Consider the following 24,582-nt stretch of genomic DNA (forward strand, 5'->3'; position numbering starts at 1 on the left):
ATTAATAAGAGTATACTTGAAAAAGATTGTTTTTTCATAATGGGATATTGTAAGACTCTCCGTGATGGAACACATTTTAATACTCAGATATTTATTTTGAAAAAAATTAAATGCAATACGTAACTAATTCGAATCCAATTTGTTTAAATTAATATTTAGTACAGATGTGTTATTCAATGATAAAGGGCAAAGGTACTCTGCATAGCCGGTTATTTTAGCAAGAGTAAAATTCGGCGTTTAACGCAAAAATACAAAGATTAAATATTAATGTGTTTGATTTTAATGATAGCCCGAAATACAATTATTTTTGCTATGATGGTTTTAGCACCCGATTTGCATTCATGAACTGTAAAAGATGAAAAGAGAGCATATCTATTGTAAGATTTTAAAACAGAAATACTTATTGATTAAAACATGATAGATTAATCAAGTCCCATCACTATAGCGCCATTGGTATATTAACACTGTGCTTCTATATTATAAGTGTTGGGTTTAAATGGTATCTACATGTAGTTTATGTTTAGTGACGCTAATATCTAGCTGGAAGTAATTCAACTATTCTAGACTAGTCGTTTAAATAACCCGCTATACGTATGAGCCAATTTTATAATGGATATTTTCCTCTTTTTCTCTTATATATTTCTTTTTCTCTCTTATCTATTTCAGCGCATATGAATTGCAATGAAGTCAATAGAGCATAAGACTACATTATTACACATAAACCATAATTTATAACTATACAATAAACATATGTTTAAACGGTATAGTTTTATTTCTTTAAGAGCATAAAAGTATGTATTAGCCAATAAAAATTTTATGCCAAGGCTTATCAATTTTTTAGGACTTAATTTTTTTAGGATTGCCTCAAACTGAGTTGTTTATATTCGAGCTTATGACCTAAAGTCAAATAAATGGAAACTGTCATTAGGAGTAGTCAAATGTCTCGAAACTTCAGTAAATATGACATTTTATTTAGCGAAAGTGTCAGTGTCATCTATTTTTATATAACGTTTATATATATATATATATATATATAATCTTATTCATAACAAATATGATAAAATGTTTTGGTGTATATTTGTCGCAATTATGACATTCGTTGATATTTAATGTTAATGTAATAATGTATTATTCAGTCATTCAACTAGTGTCTTGTCTTGATATATTAAAAAAAAACATAATCTGCAAGGTAATGGGTTTACCCTAGCATTATAGACCTGAGTTTAATAACGTATGATACTGTTGAAACATCCACCCAGTCATGATTCACATTAATATCGAATAGCACTAGGTTTGTGGGTATCCTCGCAGCAGAAGACGCTAACCCATTGTTAACACCTGGGCCCGGTTGTTCAAAGGTGATTGGGCTATTCACAGTTTAACAACAATATTAAAATCTTGATAAAATAATTTCTGGTAAAACTTATTTGACAAAATTTCTGAAACTATAACTTACCAGTCTCTTCATACCTGCTGATTTTGAAGAATATACACGCCTATAATTTGAAGTAAAGGAGAAATGAGATTTTCACTAATCAAGTGATTAAGCTAATCACCTTTTAAACAACTGTGCCCTGGTAATTATCATTCGGTATTAAGTTGTTCACATTATTGTATGTCCTCGTTTGGTTGAATTAAATAATAATTATGATATCGATCACACCTTGCTATCATCATCTTGTTTATTACTTATTACTCAATTACTCAATTTTATCAATTGTAATTTCCTGTAAATAAAAAGTTTTAAACAATTCGTATCATACCAGCGATATTTGTTTTGTCATATCCAGAATTACAGCTTAATATAGTTAACAGGGTAAAACGCTATTGACGCCAGCTATAATAATATAAAATATATTTATGTGGACTAATCATACTACTAAATAAAAACACAATTTGTGTCAGAACTTGTCTATCAAAATGAGTGTTCCTCATATGACAGGAGAGTACGATGTTACTGGAGAGGTACAAAGGAATTATTAAGGACCCGGTTAGAAAATTCCATTAGTGTTAAATATTTTACTGACTTTTGAATTGACCTTTCCGTATGGGAAACTGTTGAATTATGTATAGTTTAAATGGCTGATTTAGTATTCAAGGGGCCGCGGTGGCCGAGTGGTTAAGGTGTACCGACACTTTAACACTAGCCCTCCACCACTGGGTTGCGCGTTCGAAACCTACGTGGGGCAGTTGCCAGGTACTGACCGTAGGCCGGTGGTTTTTCTCCGGGTACTCCGGCTTTCCTCCACCTCCAAAACCTGGCACGTCCTTAAATGACCCTGGCTGTTAATAGGACGTTAAACAAAAACAAACCAAAAAATTTAGTATTCCAAATTTCTACCTCAGAACCCTGTTAGCACATGCTTGCTTATGAAATGCATCTACCTGTACATGTTTATTCAGGGTGATAAGCGTAATATGATATCACTGAGAGAAATTTGCATCACTTCAATTAGTAATGTGCATCCAGATCAGAACACACTTAAAAGGTAGCTAAGTAATTAGCTTAATTTATGGTCGTAACGGCATAACAAGTTGGTTAGTTGTATTCTAAATTTTTCAGCATCCTTAGTTTGGTACTATCTATCATATGGGTATATATACGACGATCCGTGCACCGTGTGTTGTTTCTGGACACACCAGGTTTGTACATAGCTTTCTTTTATTGGCTGTTGATAAGTTCATCGGGGTAATGTAATTGTTGGTCACTGATTGGGCAGCAGTGAATAGGGCCCGCGTCCCCTTCTTCATTCTTCATCCATCTTGGATGTACAAAAAAGCGGAAAATTATAGTCAACATTTTTAATTTCACCCACTAGCTACACATAATAGCTTATTTAAGCTGTTTGATGTAGGTTTTTCAGTGTTATCTGTTTTTGTGGTTTTTTTGGCTGTTTTTGGCAACCCCACTCAGGCTAGATGGAATTGTAATAATTGCTTCTATTGTTTATAGAATGCAATGACAGTATGATAAATTTTATCATTATCTGTATTTGTTTATGCTTTCTGGGACATGAGTATGACTCTAGGTTTTATGTAATATATTTTAATTGTCACCATTTTGGTGGCCATTTTCATTAAAATCTGAGTTTTCTTGTTATGAGTGTAGATCATAAATGCTATTAAAATTAACAACGGGTTAGAATGCTGAATCAAGTGATATACCACGACAATATATACATTGTAAATAGAGGATCTGTCATGAGTTTCCCTTCATATTAGATTTATGATACGAGTTTTGAATTTTTTATTTTTGCGAGCCTCTGGCGAGCAAAAATAAAAAATTCTAAACGAGTATCATAAATCTAATATGAAGGGAAACGAATGACAGATTCTTTTTATCATATGACGTTTTCTTTCATCGTTCCCCATCAAAAACTGATTTTCTCTTTTGCCTTGAATCGTCACATCTCAACCAAATCACCCGAACCTTCGAAGTAGGTCAATTATACCGACGAGAGAAGAAATAGTTCTAACACAACTGACTCTTGAAAAGGATTCATTTTATTAAATACACGTCTCAAAACAAAATTTCAGCATTTTTTCATTTAATCTATAATAGATAAATTGTCCTTGGTGTTTGAAACAATGAGGAAAATATTTTAGTTTGAAAGTTCATGAGCGACTGTTTTTGATGTGACGAAGCCGTGACGTCACTTGGCGCGATAATGGAGGCTTCGTTGTACAAATGTCTATTCGCTGTCGCTGTCGTACAGAACCATTGTACGGCGCCTTTTCACTGCTTTGTGTTTATCCTCGTCCTCGCGGGAGTTTTTGGAGATATGAAATGTTCCACCGTGAATATTCCCACTGAGCATTGTGTTCAGACTGCCGTGAAAAGCGACTTTGGATGCCGATTTGTTGGCAGTGTTGTTTGTTTTGACATTACACGTGTTTGTCGACGACAGTGTCAGCATGTTATTCTGAGTAACCGTTGAAGGCAAGTTGTAACAAACTACATTGCCGTTTTTCATGAGGATTTTATTAAATAATGTTATTATTTGTTTATTTGAAAAGAATCTAGACTAGATATGTCTCATCGGACAACGCAACCGCAATTTTCTATCGGAGTTGAAATATGTTACTAGGGGTCATAAAATAGATGTTTGCCAGGCCTAATTTAACATCTTATAGTATAAATATAATTAAAAAACTTAGGATGTTTACATCTTGGATTTTATCTTTGATTGTACAATATGTTATGTTAATAGACCATTTTGTCGTTCAGTTGATTTTTTTTCAAAGTTTACAAGCACAAGTCGCCATTTTTACGAGTCGTAGTAAAAAGAAGTAGGTCGTTCCCACGCGTATGAATACAGTTCTCACGGAACCAGCCAATCAGCGTAGCGAAAGGTGTTATTACACTAGTGTCATAAAGAAAATTTATGTGATGGGTTTATGACACCGTATATAACGGTAGTCATATGATAAATATATATACAATTGTATAAATTACGATAAGCGAATGATACGATATGTTATCACTATAGTTTACATATGCTTTACCCCATTCGCGCTCTTCCATCCAGGCACAGTAGAGTGATTTGTAAATTTTGTTATAATGTTTCGTCATAATTGTAAGTTTAGATTTGCATACATTACATAACATGATTGAATGTCAGTAACTTACAACTATGACTTTCTTAGAGCTGTGACATGAAGGAAGATCCATATAAGAAAGCTATTAATTAACAACCGGTATACAACGCAAACATGCCTAGATACTTTCGTACACCCGACCAACCCATTGTTTTTCCATAGACTATAGCGTAAATGTTTTGGAATATATCATTAAAATTCTTGAATGGCAAATATGGTCTATAACAAAAGTTTAGGGTCTATATATAACACTAAATAAAAAAAACAAAAAAACCGGTGGGTCCTTCAGCTCATTTTTTTCCCGTGGTAGCCATTTTGAAAATGGGTGCATTTCGCAGTAAAAATCTCAAAAATTTGAAATGTTTACCTGTTAATTATTTTGATCCGAACTTTTGAAAGAAAATTCAATCGGACTTACGAAAATTTATATCAACATGGATAGTTACCTATCAGGCTATACATCTATTTTGTAACTTCACACATGTAACATGGCCAATCAGTGGCTGCCAGACATTTTATCCCCTGGCTCAACTTTTATACACAGGGGATGATTCAAAAGTCTATTTTTCCAATTTGTTGGTTGTTCCATATCACCTCATGTCTATATTCACACATTCACTTGTAAATAGGTAATTTGTTTTTTCCTCGTTTGTCAGAGAGATTGAGACACTTTTTCAAAAATCTAATCGTATACATTTTAAATAGGGGCTGCGGTGGTCGAGTGGTTAAGGTGTCCCGACACTTTAACACTAGCCCTCCATGGGGCAGTTGCCAGGTACTGACCGTAGGCCGGTGGTTTTTCTCCGGGTACTCCGGCTTTCCTCCACCTCCAAAACCTGGTACGTCCTTAAATGACCCTGACTGTTAATAGGACGTTAAACAAAAACAAACAAACAACACATTTTAAATAGGATATAATACTATTTGATTTTGATTTGGAAACGCCATACTTGTCCGATTTTCGTTTCGCTAATATTGTAAGCGTTTCTATTGTTATGTATTCAAGTATGAGCGCATTGCCAAATTTTATATATTATTGCTATGATCAATAGCTAGGAAACATTTGCGATGATTTGTTATCTTGTCATACAGATCAATTGCTATAAGATTTGTTTGTTCGTATGCTGAGTTCTTTCGTCCCGTGAACATGGCTATGGTCATTAGGAGGCGGGTTTCTCCTTTTAGTACATGTAGTTGGTGACTACCTCATCGAGCAACATACAATAGGCCAGTCGCATGCCATCAGGAGCAATTAAGATTAAGAGTCTAGCCTATTACAAGAAAATCCTTTAAAAAATACAAGAAGAATATGTCCAAGTTATTATAATTTACAGAAAACCTGAAGTATATTTTTTATATATACTACGTATCAAATACTTATAACACTCAATCCAACTTATTAGATACGGTATATTCTAGCATGTGCATTGGAGAAGATTCAATTAATTCAACACACAATATTTCCCAATGTATTTAGATTTACTACATAAATGAAAGGCTATGTACCCTGAAAAGTTTCGATAGATTTTCCGAAGGTGCTATTTACATTATTGTTGTTAGCATTATACCTTTAATGAATTGCTATTACCGATATGAATTCATGCGTGAAATGAACTACATTTTTCACTGATGCAGTAAGCATAGCATCATATATCGACATTAATAACACTACTGGATACATGTGTACCAAGGATATTGATGTCCTTTGTAAAGATGATATATAAATACAACGAGTCAAAATGGGATATCTGATATAAATAAAAACATTGATGAATGCAATCTGTTGGAAAAATAATTACAAATTCCGTCGTGGAACAGTTGAAATAGAAAATGATAATTAAGAGAGAACTGTTGACACAAAAAACTAGTAACTATGATAGCCATCGAATAAATGACCTTTGTTTAAATAAACTAAAAAGTATATGGTCGCAATGTTTGATTAGGTAAATATGTATGTACTTTTTATTAATAGTAAAGGTAAATGTATCTCTCGTGGGATTAGTTGCAATTAGACTAGTATTCAATAACTCTGTGGTTTGATCAATAAAGAGGAGTGGCTCACATTGGTATTTCCAAGCTATTACTAAGAAGAGAAAGCATATATCAAACACAGCAAGTACTTCGTGTAACGACATCATCTGTGGATTCCTCACCGTTCACCACTGAAATATAATAATATGATAAGAGTTCATAAATGTGTTGGGAGTACCATACGGCTTTTGTGATGACACTGGTTGAAATGTGGAGATCAGCTGTTTTGAAGGAAAAAGTATACATTTCTATCATTTTGCGGTAGTCATCACATTATTGTTCAAGGGATCATTCAGTATTCAATAGAGGATCTGTGGCATGGGACAGAGAAATCTACTGATGCAAATACATTTTCAAATAGATATATATTTCTACTTCAAACATTTCGCATTATAGTGGACAGTTTCAAGACATATTCATCAAATTGCATATCGTATTGTGCTTTGTTATGTTTCGTTCGTAGCCATTTTGCTGGAAGTATATTAACAGATATATGTGCTCGCGATTTCCGTGCAGCAGTATACACGTACTAGAATATATCTAATTGGTTATAACTGTATAAGTGGTGAATCGAGGGAGGAAAGTGTAGATCCTTCTACGAAGTATTTTAAACATACTAACACTTGAGTACAAATAATTAATTAGCAGCAATGAGAACTATTTCGCTGGTGTCGCTACTTTGTGTGCTTGCAACTCTTCCTTGTCCTGCCACATCATACACACACGACAATGTGAAAGCTCTGCTTACAAACATCTTCACAACTAACTCGTACAACAAGATGGTTCGCCCTTCCGCAGATCAATTCGTCCCAATTATTTTGTACGTGAACTTAAATTTAGTTGGAATAACTGATATCGACGAGGTGCAAGAAAAGATGACATGTACTGCCTTCTTAGAACTAGTCTGGATAGACGAATATATGAATTGGAATCCGGTCGATTATAACGACACCAGTGTCATATATGTACCACAGAAAAATATCTGGAAGCCAGATATTTCTTTGGAAAATGGATTTACAAAACTAACGGAACTTGGCGATGATTTTTTACTGACTCAGATTTCCAGCGAAGGTAATGTCTTGTGGCGTCCATATGATGTATTTGAGACAAAGTGCTCAATAAACATAAGGTATTTTCCATTTGATAAACAAACGTGTGATATAAAATTTGGCGTTTGGACCAGCCCGCTGAGTGAGGTAGACGTTGAGATAGGAAGTGATGGCATCTTGCTTGATGAATATCAACCTAATGGTGAATGGGATCTCCTAACAACTTCTGCCGAAGCTTCAGAGTCACAACAGGATGGCGCTATCGTCACATTTTCTATAACTGTGAAAAGAAAGCCTCAGTACATTCTCTATAACGTAGTACTTCCGATTATAATGCTGTCTCTACTTTCGGTGTTCGTATTTGCTCTACCCGTCGACAGTGGCGAGAAGATTGGCTATATAATGACAGTATACTTAGCCTTTGCAGTTTTTCTAACGATTGTAAGTGCGTCACTTCCGGTAAGCTCTTCCATGTCCTTATTGAGTATGTACCTGATATTGCTTCTGAGTTTGGGAACTGCAATTGTCATGATTACAATTCTAGAACTCAGAATCCACTACCGCGACGGATCATATGAAATACCCAAAATTGCTATATGCATGGTTCGCTTTAGCAAAACGTTGCGGTGCATCAAGTGGAACCAGGTCAGTCTAGATGTGACGGCATTTGAAGAGAGCCTTAACGACGGTAAAGGAAAATTGGAAAATATCAAAGAGGTACACATGTCGAAGAAACCCATCAAGAAGGCTTTCGCGAAACCAGACCTGTCTCTTGAGTTGACTTGGGCAGATGTTACGTCCGCAATTGACTTCTTCTGTTTTTGGTTTTTCTTGCTGACAAACATAACCACAACATGCATTATATTTTTAGATGGCTACTTCAAGAGTAATATGTAGATTTTGTTAAATACCATATTGAGGTATTTTGATGAATCAACATTTTCCCAATCTCAAAATAAGTATAATTTAATGCAACATGATGAATTTATCTTGACCTACGCATATTAGAATCCATAATTACATATGTAATATGACTATTGTCTCAAATTTCACGCCATCAGCTTATTTATGTTTAATAATTAACCATCGTCCAGCCATAACTTAAGAAATGTTTTTCAAATGCCATATTAACCACTGAAAAACAAAACATATATAGTATCATTGTGCTAAAAAATTGTTTTAATTATAAACGTTCCATTCAGTTAGTGTCGGCAGGATAACAGTGAGCCATTTTACACGGATCAGGAAAGAGAATAAAACTCGTAAGAAAAGTTTAATAAACTGCGGATGATATTTACTTTTTGCCTGTTTAGTTCATTGGAATTAATCAATTATGAATTTTTCTATCAATTTATCTCCAATGCTTGCACATGTACATACCAATGCCACTAATAGAGATGAATTTGGCAAATAGTGTAGGTTATATAATCAATCATATACACGTATTATCATTGCTCTCAAATACTTATTTACAGTTTGGCTCTATTGTATGGTGGATAGATTAACTGTTAGCTCAAAACTAACAAACAATTAATGACTTGTTTTCTGGTGAATACGGTGATTTTTTCGAAGCCTATTAACATTTTTGGGAACGAACTGGTGTGGTTGCATTGTTATATGAACCTGAAGCACTGGTTTTGGGTTGATATGATATCTGAGGAATGTGTGAATGTTTTGAATCAACCAATCAGTGAAAGGAGAAAGACACAGTCATATAATAATAAGAAGTAAATATTTTACAGTTATGATATTATATTGGCAAAATAAACGCAAAATTGAACAAGATAAAAAAAAAATAAATAAAAGTATGTTAGCCGGTTCCGATAGCTACATTAAGTAGATACTAGAAATATGACGATATTGGGAAGTTTTAATTAATAGTGTAGACATTTAGAAATAGTTAACTGACATACATAAAATACCATGAATAAATCGATATCACCTTTCTCATTTGCTTTTATCGATAAAAGGTACAGTAGCAATCGATGACACCGACAGGTATACGTATTATTAACCGAAGGACATGATTATTTCTACTGTCGCCGTTCCGATGTCGGGAAATGATTAATTGACGATGATGAAATGCATGCACTTCAGGAATCAATACGTAATATACCTAAATCATTTTGATAAACTTTAGCATTACTATTATACACCATCCGCTTTGACATTGCACAGTTATCATAAGAAATCAGGGTGCAGACGTTCAAAGGGGTAATCAGGTAAGCAGAGTTAAAGAGGAATTTCAAAAAAAAAAATATTTCTTTCTGCATGCCAATATTAAGAAATAACAACACTCTGGTTTTGAAGTTAAGAAGAAACGAAATTGTCACTAATCAAGTTTTTAAGCTAATAATCTTTTGAACAACTTGGCCCTGGTAATCAAAGTCCAGTTATATTTGGCATGTGCTTAATGTCAGTAAAAGAAGTAAAAAGGATGAAACATATTTTGCTTATCATTTGAGTGAAATCGAGCTATCAATGACTGTAAATACTTCAAATATTATTATTTACTGAATTATAATATCAATTTGCCGTCGAGTAAATAGTAATACATTGATTGACCGAGTTCTATGTTACAATGATATCTAAGATATGACAGTGCATTTACATCGTGTCTGAAACAAGCAGAGTGAGATATATTTTACAAGAAACATTTATATGATTTTTGTCGCCCTGCAAATTTTGGGTTAATTCCTGGTACGATTGAAAAATTAATAAATACATGATATATTTTTAGGACCTGATTCTGTATCACAGTTAGTTAGCAACAATTCTGTGTATCCATATGGATAATTTGAAATGAAATGACTGAAGTAATAGTCTCAAGTTGATTTGTTTGGTTTTAGAATAACATATTTATTAAACCTTTGTGTATCATTATTGTTTTTGTAGTTATTATTTGACATATACTATCATTTGTTAAGACAAAATCGTACTAGAGATGATTTTATCAGCAACAGAAACATGTTCAATACTTTATTAGATTCAGTATGGTTCGATAGAAGTTGTATTATTATTTATAATGCATGTGAAAGACGAAAGCTTTTATCATTAATAAATTACCACCAGACTTATTGCCGTCAGTTTATTGTGACGTTGACAGTAATCTATATATGCTATATATTTTAATCTGTACTCGACTTATGGACTTTCAGATAGAATTACGGTTACCTTTTCACAATTTTGGTGTTCTTTGTTGTGATGTACATGTACTTGATTTACGATTGCCATGGAATGAGCGTCTGAAGTCAACAGATGTAGTCATGGTTCGACGCTCCTTAGCCATGTCGGTTTGTGTTTCTCTGGAAACTGGCCGGTGTGTGTTATGCATGTGTCCTTGGGTAAGACACTTTATCGTAATTAATCCGGATAGCATGCAACATGCCTCTCGTATGTTGTTCAGTGAGGTAGTCACCAACTACTACAATGAGACCCCGCCCTAATGACACTGGATGTTCACGGGACAATAAACGCAACAAACAAACTATATGGGATACAAGTTTTTATATTTACGCCGTGGAGCCAAGTTTTATATATGTGATGCTGATTGCTTGAACGCAACTATGCCATCATGACACCAATCTTCATTGATGCCTGAAGGGGAAAATTAGCTATTTTGATCAGAGATGTGATAGTCTGATAATCGAAAGACTCAATTATTAATACGTTTGATATGAGGCAATAGGCTTGACTAAATTTGCTTAATTTTTTCAACCATGTACTCACATAACCATAGCTTCTGTTTGAACGATAAACACAGATCAAACTAAGTTTATCGTGTCACAACGTCACCATGTTAAAATCTTGGGTTCAACAACTTTTATTAATAATTTAGTATCACTTTCATAAGAATTCTGAAAAGAAGGAGTTTCAAGATATGTCAATTTCCCATATAGGTTGACCTAAACTGTTTTTATAAACTTGGACATCACTCAACGATATATTGCTTGTATCTTCTTGGTTTCTTTGGCTATGCATTTAGTCAAAATTAATCGATGATGCACTTGGCAATTAACCAATTACGTAACAAAATTAATAAACCAAGACCGCAGATTGCTACAAAACAGATAAAAATAATTATTGATTTTAACAAAATGGAAATGTTTGAACCATAAACTAAATAGAAAAAAAAAGCTAAAACTAAGTACACCGCCGATATTTTTTTCAAGTATTTGTGAAAACAAGTCATTTTTTAATCAAATGACATTTTGAATGTCTTTCATATTTAGTCCATTCAACATATTTAATGTATAGAGAGCTTTATCACTTACCCTAATCCTACCCAAGATAAAAACTTAACTATTTGTGCAAAGTGTTGATTTTTGGCTTTGATGTGTGACCTTACTGACTTTTTCAATAGTTGACGCAACATACTTCCCCGTAACACATGCTCTTCCTAATAGATCACAAACTGTAGCACGCATAAATGTAATGCTGACATGTGTAAACCACGTCCTTAAATAACTATAATTAGGACGTTTGATACGATATATTACACGATATTACAAGATAGTAACTAAACAATTTTTGCAACAGTATACCCATAACCCCAACCACATTGTTCTGTTTAAATTACTTTTTACATTTTATTTTCAAGTAAATATCGTCTATGTTCATGATATGAAATATTATTTTAAAGTGCTGCTATCCTATTTACAAAATCGCATCTGAGAGAGACTTAAAACACCTAATACAGCACCGCTCTCATAACGAGATGAGAGATAGGTGTGAAGGTGCGGGTTGTGAAGTTGTCTTTAGGAGAAACATTAAAAAAAAGGAAATTAGCAAAAAAAAAATAAAAAAAAAAAAAAAAAGGAAAAAAGACTATCCCAGTACAACTGGTTTCTTGATATTTCAAAAGCAGATGGCGATAATTTTACTGAGGATCTAGAGATTAACACATTCGCTAAGTGTTTCAATACTTATCAGAAATGAAAATCGAAATCAAAACGATGGTGTTGATAGCATGCCATTATTATTCACAGAAGATTAGGTTTTGGTGCATCTTGCCACGCCAAATGCACACTGTGTATGAATAGGTTCAATCAAAACTCGACCATTTTGTCCAAGCTCGCACAACACCAACTCATCTTTCATCTTAAACTTTGGTGTCCTTGATCTTCACGTAAGTATTCACTTCATCTCATGGGGAAAGATCTTAACCCTAACGTTGAAATTCGCATTGATGAAAGATAAATGTTGACTTCTCAGCTACGCTCTAGATCAAAGGGTATCATCAATGATCTTTCGGAGTTTCGCATATACTATTAATGCAGGAGTCTTGTTTTGCTCTGCGTTTCTTGTCTTAGGATAATGCAGATTGTTAAGCCCGGACAGGCTGGACAAAAACAAAAGTTTCTAGAATTTCTTTCACATAATTTGTCCTCTAATCGACACTGGCATGCACTGCTGTAATTCTGGGTAAAAGTGAAGACGGACATATCCTAGAAACGGTGTTCAACTCTTTTAACATGTAAATTCCCAGTATATCAAAACATTTCATTTCATAATAAAAGCATTAGACAAAACTACTGTTCCGTGGACGTGACCATCTTACATGAGGAATATTCTGGAGCACAACAGTGTTCTCCAAATCATGTTTGTGGCAGGCGGGCGACTGTTATACTTGACGGTACTAATATTTTTATATCTGAGTTCTGATCACAAGCTCCAGAGAATCTCCTACACTGGCAAGAAGAAGCGGAAATATTCGAAATTAAATGGATTATATCTGCCTAATGGCTACATTCTGGTCATAACAGGAACTTTTCCTGGAAGCGATAATGATGCAAAGGCTACAAAAGTCATCATTGATATTCTCTCCTGGCTGTAGAAAGATGACAATGTCGTTGTTGGTCTAGGGTTAATGAATGTTTTATCAGATATGGAATGACGTGATTTGACAACAAAGATGCCGTCTAATCTGAAAACTGTACATTGGTACATCCACTTTTTCTCGTGATCATATACAGTTATAAAACATTTAACGTTATTTGTTTTACCAACAATTATAAAGCAGGTTATATTCTTAAAATGGATTGTACAAAAGATACACACAATATTTCCACTTTTCAATACATACAGAGAGTTATGATACAACAGTGAAAAAAGAATTAAACCTACTGATAAGTATCACCCTTAAACGACTATCAAAGCAGAGCAAAGCAAGACTCCTGCATTAATAACATAAACTACTATATATTGCTGGATCAGTTAAATAATATTTAACGATATCTCGTTTGTATCAATTAAGAAAAAAAAACCCATTATAAACATATTTGAGTTGTAAATATTATAAATAGCTACGTATATATGGAACTGATATTAAGGCGATATTCTAATTATGTTTCTGGTAGACTTCATACTATACTGTTTTTATAACATCAAAGCGTTTTAAATAAATCTATTGTCTTTTTAGCTGCACCGTTAAGTTTGACTCAATAGAGTGTACATGTCAAGGCATCGTTATAAAATGTCCACGTTTTTCTGTTGCGATACAATAACAACATACCAACTCTTCAATTCACTCCTCGCTAGTGTCGACCTTGGCTTTTGTTCCATCCTTTGTCTTGCTATACCCCAGTCTTTACTACAGACAAGTAGTTATTACGTCACATGTATCCATACGGCACTTGTGGGTTCTATAACACATGTATTCATATGTCACTGGTAGAACTACCTACTAGACACCTGTATTCATATGACACGGGTAGTTACATGGCAGCTGTATTCATACAGCACTGGTAGTTAATTGACAACTGCATTCATACATCACTGGTAGTTAATTGACAACTGCATTCATACATTACTGGTAGTTAATTGACAACTATATTCATACATCACTGGTAGTTAATTGACAACTATATTCATACATCACTGGTAGTTACATGGCAGCTGTATTCATCACTGGTAGTTAATTGACAACTGCATTCATACATCACTGGTAGTTAATTGACAACTATATTCATACATCACTGGTAGTTAATTGACAACAACTGTATTTATACGGCATTGGTAGTTACTAAGACACCTATATTCATACAATACTGGTAGTTACTAAGACACCTATATTCAAACAGTACTGGTAGCTACTAAGACACCCCTATCCATACGACACTGGCTGTTACTAAGACACATGTATCCATAAGACAATGGCTGTTACTAAGACACATGTATCCGTAAGACACTGGCTGTTACTAAGACACGTGTATCCGTACGATACTGGTCGTTACTAAGACACATGAAGTCATACAACACTGGTAGTTACTAGACACCTCTATACAATACTGGTAGTTAAAAAACACCTGTATCCATAGTTACTAAAACACCTGTATCCATAGTTACTAAAACACCTGTATTCATAGTTACTAAAACACCTGTATTCATAGTTACTAAAACACCTGTATTCATAGTTACTAAAACATATGTATCCATAGTTACTAAAACACCTGCATACGACACTGGTAGTTACTAATACATCTGCAGTCATACGACACGCTGAGACACCAGTATCCATAGTTACTAAAACACCTGTATCCATAGTTACTAAAACACCTGTATCCATAGTTACTAAAACACATGTATCCATAGTTACTAAAACACCTGTATCCATAGTTACTAAAACACCTGTATTCATAGTTACTAAAACACCTGTATCCATAGTTACTAAAACACCTGTATCCATAGTTACTAAAACACCTGTATTCATAGTTACTAAAACACCTGTATCCATAGTTACTAAAACACCTGTATCCATAGTTACTAAAACACCTGTATTCATACGACACTGTTAGTTACTCATACATATGCAGTCATACGACACTCTTAAGACATTTGTATTCATAGTAAACTGATAGTTATTATAACAACATTAGTATAGAAATGATTTTTATTATATCCTGCTAGCTGTATCCAATAAATAGTAAAAGTGTATTCGATAATTAATTAATTAATAAACTATTCAATGGAACGTTCCATCGTTAAAGAATTGAACAACATATTGATGTCTATAACTACCTTTTGTTATTCTAATGACGAGGTAGATCTCTAATGTAAATTCTGTAACGGTAATTTGCCAGGCTAGAGACCTTGAATTATTGTTATACAGTACATATGACTTTTAAAGTTTTCGTAAAAGAAAATTGATCTGTGACAATCTACTCTAGAGATATATCACTCGGCACTACAGCTCATTGTTAGTGACACGGACAATAGTGTAATCTTACAGTGTACATATCTCACGATCGCGGGTACTTAAAACAAATGGTATATTTACGAGTTCAGAACTGTCGTTGGATTAAGGTATTTGACAAAGGGTAGGGAACAATTTCTATGTAAACAATTCTAAAGTGAAACGTCGAAACATGTATTGCTCTTGATACTTTTTGCCAATTTGGGATAGTCACTAACCGGGTGTTATCGGCATGTCGTTTCAGTGATATCAACTTAAAACTGGTGATGTAACGTTCTACCAAGGAATAAAGATCAGGGAATTATCCCTGATGTAAGTTGATCTATTGTGTCTTTGGGAATTACTTTTCACGGCCTTCTATTGTCAAATATCGAGAAGTGGCAGAACATTTCTGGAAATATCAAAAACAGGGTGTTACCTAGTACATCGGGCGCCTTTTTTGGAAGTATACTGTGAATGTTAACCTATGCTGGCATATTCATATGAGTGATTGAGGAATTTATCATTCTCAAGGATTTGAAGATAAACGGTGTTGGGAACATGAATGAGTGATGTTTTCTACTTATAAGCAATTATAACATAAACTTTAAAATTTATGTAAGATAACTCACTGGTAAAAATGGAAACTATTTTGATGGTGTCATTACTTTGTGTGTTTGCTACACTCCCGGATCCTGCTACATCGTACACACACGACAACGTGAAAGATCTGCTTACAGACATCTTCACGATAAACTCGTACAACAAGATGGTTCGACCTGCTGCAGATCAATCATACCCAATAATTATGTATCTGAACTTAAATCTCGTGGGAATAACCGATATTGACGAGGTACAAGAAAAAATGACAACCACGGCTTCCCTTGAGATTTTTTGGATTGATGAGTATATGATTTGGGATCCGGCTGACTACAACGACACTGATATACTTTATGTACCTCAGAAAAATATCTGGAAGCCAGATATTGCTTTGGACAATGGCTTTACCAAACTAGAGGAACTTGGAGACGATTTTTTATTGACAAGAATATACCACGATGGCACCGTGGAGTGGCGACCGTACGATGTGTTTGAAACGAAATGTTCTATTGACATAACATACTTTCCCTTTGACAAACAAAAGTGCGACATCATATTTGGAGTTTGGATGAGCCCGCTGAGTGATGTTGATGTTGAGTTAGGAGGTAAAGGCATTTTACTAGATGCCTATCAATCTAACGGCGAATGGGATCTCCTGACAACGTCAGCTGTCGCTTCAGAATCACTACTAGATGGCGCTGTTGTCACCTTCTCTATAACTGTAAAGAGAAAACCTCAATACATCCTTTACAATGTAGTACTCCCCATTATAATGTTGTCACTGCTATCTGTGTTCGTTTTTGCTCTCCCTGTTGATTCCGGCGAAAAGATGGGTTATATAATGACACTCTACCTAGCGTTTGCTGTCTTTCTAACAATTGTAAGTGCGTCACTTCCGGTAAGTTCTTCCATGTCCCTATTGAGCTTATACCTAATATTGCTTCTGAGTTTGGGAACTGCCACTGTTATGATTACGACACTGGAACTCAGAATTCACTACCTCGACAATTCCTACGAAATACCAAAATTCGCAAAATGCCTTGTCCGTTCACGCCAAAGGATGCGATGCCGCAGAACGAGTAAGAAGATACATGACGCGGGTGAAAATGAAGCTAGCATTTCAATCATAAACAATGCAACGTTAGATTCTCCAAAATCGGAAACTTCGAAACCGCCGCTTGTGAAAAAACTCGCAAAGCCGGACGTACCCAAGGAAGAGTTGACATGGCCGGATGTGACATCAGCAATCGATTTCTACTGTTTTTGGTCGTTCTTGCTAGCTAACATATTAATAACTGTTATCATTTTTGCAGACGGGTATGTTAAGAGCGAACGTTAGGTTGTTTATCATGTTTACTGACATTTCGGAATGTTATCCGGTAGACAAGAAAGCATACAAGTCATATTATGGTGACGAATCTTAACACGATTTATATTTGATACAACATCATGTTTTTATATTGCTAATCATACATTGTATGGACATAATGTCATCGTTGAATCAGCACAAAATTGCGATGGTGTAACTGCTGTGCATATAAACATGAACATTTCTGCGTATTTTGTACGTGATGGTACCTAATTGTACAAAATATTCTTTTTATGTCAGGATTTTCGTAAAACAACCAATGAATGTTTATACGTGACTTTTCCGATGACTTGGCATACTAAAACGGTATGTACACTGCCATCTTCATCAGATAAATCACCTGGGCAGCACGTGTACGAAATCCCAAGATCGATGTCGATTTCGGCTATGCTGCAGTGTACAAAGTCATGATATGCTGTAGTATTATAATTTGTCCGAAATGACTCGATTCTGGTGTTCTTTGCCTAATACCTGGTCATATGATACGTACATTTTTAGTATTACGTGTACATACCCGAATATGTGTTCTTGACTTTGTACTTCATTAGATACATGTACATGTCTCTATGTTAGAATATGTTAAAAACTTACTGCTTATCAACGAAGATGTACCATAAAGATAAAACTTAATCGCTAAAATAAGAATTTTAGACCGGGAAATCGCAAAAATTAAACCCGCTGATTCCCGATCCTTGAATTTTAACGTTAAGATGGTATGCTTTACACTCGCTAAAAAGAAACAACTTGCGTCTGATTATACAGTACATATACGTATACCCACTTTCTCGCTCTGTCTCGCTCTCCCTTCCTCTTCTTATTTCTCTCCTTCCCCCTTCTCTCTCTCTCTCATAAATTAAATGTACAATGTATGAAAATTGCATGATATAGTGTATTTTGTATACTATTGCGGAAAGGGGAATTATTAAGCTGCAGTAACTTTAATCCAATCTTTTTGTTAAACCTCTTGCAATAAAATATGTTTAAACTACCCATGGTCGACTGTTCTACACTACCCTTATCAAGTGAAGCGTAGTGGATATATACCCACAGTACGCCACACTTACGCACGTGTAGTGACGTCATTGACCTCGGGCATCCGACGATGATGAGTTAAGTAACATATATATACATGTACAGTTTACTTAGGTGTAGTCTGTTATCCGTGTGTGTGTTAAAGTGTACCCTGAACGAAAAATTATATTTAGATATGTTATTGGTATTGATTAATAAACAAGAATGCAGAAAACCGCATCGAAATCGGCCGACCCATCACCGAGTAATTGCGATTTTCATACGGGAGAGAGATTTAGTATATTGTAGATAATGATGATTATAATATATTACTTTCTAAATTAAGTGTCCTCATGACTTGAAGCGGGTTTTGTATAGAATATAACGCATGGATTTACTGTACGTGTGTTCGTCTTTTCTCACAAACCAGAGTATCTAGAACTGTTGTATTGTTGGTATGTTTATTTGAATACTAATTTGCGAATGAAATGGCACATTATTTTACTTAAAAATGTTGATGCTGTGTTCCTTTCTTTGGTAATGAGTAAGAAATGGTAAACACATAACTAATATACATTTATTGTTGATTGGCCGATTATTACACCAGTCTGTGTTAACCAAGCGGTCATTTTAAGAGTCAATTTCACTATTTTTTTTTTTTTTTTTTTAATTTAAAACTCAAACTTATACTGTTGGATTCCGACTTCTCGTCGGCAATATTCGCCAAATTCAACAACCTCAAATCTCATGTCCAGATCGTATTCAAACATGTTTGTGCTGATACTGTTCACACTGTCCTCTATGCTACTGGCCACCACAACACTCACTCCGTTCAACCTGTGACGTCATAGACTGAAGAGTGACTGACCGATACGCTGATTAGCAGTCGACCGACAGGTGCAAACCGCGTACTTCGATGTGCGATATCTCGGCACTCGGCCAACCGATTTTGATGCGGTTTGGGACACTCTTCTTTGGTGGTTACAAAGAATAACATATTTGATTATCGTTTTTCGTTCAGGGTACACTTTAAGTACATACAGACGTCGTCCAATGTGCTCGAACTAATAACCCACTTAGCGGGCGGTCGTATACATGTAGTTTAGGCTAAAACCTGTAGTTAATATGTTATGAAAACATTGGTTCTGGTCAATAACTCGGAATGAATTATTCACAAAAAGTATTGAATTTCGATGGATGCTATTTGTCCTGAGACATCAAATAGTTTTAACAAGATGTTTAATCGCAGAGCTTATTCTGTTTTAATTGATATGAAGCGTTCTACTCGGAAACACGAGACGCAGTCTATATAAATCCGGGATCGACTACGGCAGGGAGAACTCAAACACAAAACTTAAAGAGTTCACATTATTTTATTAACACACCCATGACGTCAGAATACAGTTAAATTCCACTCCGAAACACTCTCCCAGCATCCACCAGAATGTCTCAAATTATTTCAGAAGTATATCTTCAATAGTAAAGTGTAAATCCCATGGTGAGATATATATATATATATATATATATAATGGGAAAAACGTATATTTTCTACGTGGAATATTAAGCCAGAAATGCTATTTTTGTATGTGGAAAATCGGTAGGTTATTATCATCGGCACGACATAGCGAGTTATCGCCAGTATCTCCTTAATTACAAGTATGGCAGTGAGAGCAAAACAATGTAAACAATAGAAATGTGAATACAAAGAAACAATACAATTATTACCATTGTTAAAATAATGTACACGAACATGTTTTTTGTTCTGCGTACCTGTTCATCCAATACACATAACTTGTTGATAAGTTCTTAATTTAAACTAAATGACTAGACTTCATATTATTAGATATTTCAGATTCAGATCTCCTCGCTTTATTTCGAATAATATGTTGTCATTCAGCTATTGCGTATCATTAACTCCAATGAAAAAAGCAAATATGTCAGTGAATATATTTCGTATTGATATGCGCATATCTAAACAAGCCTTATTCAATCTATCACTTAGCATTATATAGAAAATGTATAAATAGTTATCTAGATGTAACTGTGTTTCATTTCTCCTTTTTCAAGTTTCAAGAGTTTTTTTTTCTTTTTCTTTTTGGGAGGGGGTGTTGGGTGTTGGGTGTTAATATTTTCCCTCGTTTTATCAATGTTTTATTAGTTTAATTATTTATTTTATTTTTTTGATAGGGCGGTGTTCTCTTATTCCAGCCAAATATTTGTTTGCATGTTCGTTGTTTATCATCCCGGTAACTATAAGTGTTTCGAAAGACAAAACCTTCAGCGAAGAGTCATGAGCGATAATAATGATCTTCCCTCTATTCACTTTGAAAGGGGCCGCGGTGGCCGAGTGGTTAAGGTGTAGCGACACTTTAACACTAGCCCTCCACCACTGGGTTGCGAGTTCGATACCTACGTGGGGCAGTTGCCAGGTATTGACCGTAGGCCGGTGGTTTTTCTCCGGGCTTTCCTCCACCTCCAAAACCTGGCACGTCCTTAAATGACCCTGGCTGTTAATAGGACGTTAAACAAAAACAAACCAATCAAACCAAACCATTCACTTTGAGACAGTCTGCAATAAAACTTCTAACAAACATGGTCGATTATTTTGCGAGAATACTAGCGCTGTAACACCTATATTACAACAGACGAATTAATATCATTTATCTAGATATAAATTAATTGTAATTACAATAACGTGCAAAACATCTGAGCAAGTTGACTTGTGACATTTATCTATTCGATAAGCAAACTTACGATACTAACGAAGGACAAATATGTCACATAAGATATATTTGTAGTAAATTTTTATGCCATATCCTGCATGGTTTAAAGCTTCTTTTCAATTTGTGACTACTACACAGTGAACTTGTTTCGGTCTTTGTAGCCAATCTCGGCGGTGACAAGTTAAAGACTACATATTTCTCTTCGAAATTCTTAATCGACATAAGTTTTGAATAAGTACGTATTTTTGTTTCATTTTCTATTTTGTTTATTTTATCTTTCAATTATCAATGCTATAAGCGTACCTTGTTTTCGTTTCATATTAAGGCTTGTTAATCTGATTAACTTTAATGTTATAAGGTGGGTATTTTCCTGTCGTTCAATCTAATATGTAAACATACAGCAAGTCGTCTGTTGAAGAAACTGTTTTCTATTCAAGCATGTTTTGATTGATTTTATGTTTTGTACCAACCCGTTTTTGTCTGTTTGTTTTTGTTTTGTTACTTCCATGCTACATTTTGTGTATGTCCTTCATGCATGGTTCATTTTAGTTTTTAAATGCCTTGATGAAAATGGTTTAATCTAATAAAATCTCTCAAATTTGAGAAGAACGTGTTTCCTATTCTTGGAAGAATTAATTTATCTATATTTTTACCATCCCTTCATTTATCATTTATATGTTTTATTTTCCCAACTTTGTCTTATTGTGACCCGTCATCAGATCTCTTGTGATCCTCGCTGAAAAGAAATAATAATAAAACAAACACACATTCCGATAACAGAAAAAAAATATATCCATATATGTCTCACAATAGAAAACAACAGCGACAAACTTTTGATTAGTAAGACCTTCAACTAGGCCAGTCCATCAATCCGACCGATACATTTTTATTGTATTCAACCATTGTACTGTATGTAATTGTTTTTGTTCCCAAGTGTGAATGTTCACAAGGTGTCATTTACTACCGTACGTGAAAACACTTTTAAAAACAATTGTTCCTTCGATTCGTTAAATACATACAATTTGTAACTATGATGTTATGAAAAACATAATTTAGGTTATGGGGACAAGCGAATTACTTTCTATTTCGTGACGGACACAATGATGTCAACATTTCCATTGTTCTCAGGAGTTCGTGTGGTTATTATTATTTTGATTGGGGACTCCAGAGGACACAAAATTAGGTATACAGAGGTATCATATCTGCCATAGCTGGGATAGAATGAACATTTCATTGTGGTGAACAAGGGATAATGACATGTTCACGACCTTTCACTCTAAATAACTAGCTGTGTGAATGTATACCAAGGTTCGTTTGGTATTGTTGAACATTGTGTCAGCACAAAAAGAAAAAGAAAAGAAAGAAAACATTATTTTTATGATAATGCCTTCTTGAATTGGGCCGACATAGGGGCCATTTTATTTTCAAATGGCATTTCAATGAAATATATACAGACAAACTGACATGACATGTTTCTCTGTCCATTATAAACAGACAACTAGGGTTGATCAAATTCCTTTCCTCGCGCAACCCTTAGAAGAAGTTGTTTAAATGTTTAATTCTACTTGAATACTGTGACATTGAATGTCGGTCTAGGTCACCTATTTGAACAAACTTGGTAGCCCTTAAACCCAGAATGCTAAATGTCCAATATCAGGTATATGGGTTGTTGAAAAATCGTTTCATGATTTCAGCATATTAGACCCATATGACCTTGAAATGTAGGTCAAAGTCATTCATTTGAACAAACTTTTGGTAGCCCTTCACCCCAGCATGCTCAATATCAGGTATCTGGGCCTCTTGCACTCGGGAATACAAACATGGGAATTACCTCGGGCAAATGTGAATGATTAACATTTTCTCAAAGATTGACATCGGGGCGAGTTGATTTACATTGAAACCTGAAGATTGATATCACAGCAAGCTTATTCACCTTTTTTTTTCTTTTACGAGTGGATGTAGGTCAAGGTCTTTCATTTGAACAAACTTGGGAGGCCTTCAGACCAGCATGCTTAAGACCTATTTTTGGTATCTGGGCATCTTGGTTATTGAGAAGTCATTTAACAGATTTGTTTTCGCTGCATATTTGACTCCTGTGATCATTAATGTAAGTCGAGGTCTTTCAATTGAACAAACCTGGTAGCCCTTCACCCCAGCATGCTACAGACTCAATATCAGATATCTAGACCTTGTGGTTATCGACAAAAAGTGGTTCAAATAGAAAAGTTGATGCTGGACAAATGACGGACAAAGCATGGCATAAGCTCAGTTGGCCTTCCAGGTAAGTGAGCTAAAAACCAAGTTTAAAATCCTTATTCTGTAGGAATTACATACTTTTTCTTTAATTTGGAGTGAAACTTCTCTTTTTAAATGAGATTCAATTTCATATATTTAAATTTATCTGGCATTGTCACTATATAGTCTGTTTGAGAGCTCTGGCATTGATGTACGTTTAAATGCCATTCATCACGCGCTACACTTATCAGCGTATTAATACAACACAAACCGGAACTACAATATCCAGGATAATTAAGTCTAACGACTAATAATTTTGTCTACATTATTGTTATAAAAAAATATGTCATTTGCACATTACGTTGATAATAAAATAATTAACAAAAATGATTCTTTTAAAAAAATCATCATGTACTATTTTTGCCAAAAAGCACGCGACCATGTTCCGGCTGTTCAACAACCGACAAAAAATCTGCTGACTGTCGGTAAGGCGGGAATTGTGAATTTTAAATATGAATTATAGCGTTTAGAAAATAAAAAAAAGGAAAAGGAATGTAAATATAAGCGTTGAACTGTTTCTGTATGGTATCTATGATCTATTTGAATGCCAAAGCTTTGCAAGAAAAAAAATCGCAATGTGTTAACGCACATTATGTTGTTTGCTTGCAAAGCTCTGGCATTCAAATATATCATAAATACCATACACAAACAGTTCAATGCTTAAATGAATAGCCGATTTCTGTCCATTTTGGCTGAGAGATTGGGCACAATAAGGATTTTTTTCAACAGGAA

The 24,582-nt window shown here is 34.6% G+C and overlaps 2 protein-coding genes across 2 annotated transcripts; both read left to right on the plus strand.

Annotated features, from left to right (window-relative positions):
- Positions 1–5,489: 5,489 nt before the first annotated feature.
- On the plus strand, positions 5,490–10,546 carry LOC117318166 (neuronal acetylcholine receptor subunit beta-2-like). Its single transcript, XM_033873186.1, has one exon. It carries the CDS (start codon positions 7,281–7,283, stop codon positions 8,574–8,576), a length of 1,296 nt encoding a protein of 431 aa, XP_033729077.1. The 5' UTR covers positions 5,490–7,280; the 3' UTR covers positions 8,577–10,546.
- Positions 10,547–16,077: 5,531 nt separating this feature from the next.
- Positions 16,078–19,077, plus strand: LOC117317904 (neuronal acetylcholine receptor subunit alpha-6-like). The gene has a single exon (XM_033872872.1). The coding sequence runs from the start codon at positions 16,493–16,495 to the stop codon at positions 17,789–17,791; it is 1,299 nt and encodes a 432-aa protein (XP_033728763.1). The 5' UTR covers positions 16,078–16,492; the 3' UTR covers positions 17,792–19,077.
- The last annotated feature ends 5,505 nt before the right edge of the window (positions 19,078–24,582 follow it).

Source organism: Pecten maximus, chromosome 19 (genome assembly GCF_902652985.1).
Source record: "Pecten maximus chromosome 19, xPecMax1.1, whole genome shotgun sequence".
Classification (NCBI taxonomy): Eukaryota; Metazoa; Mollusca; class Bivalvia; order Pectinida; family Pectinidae; genus Pecten; species Pecten maximus.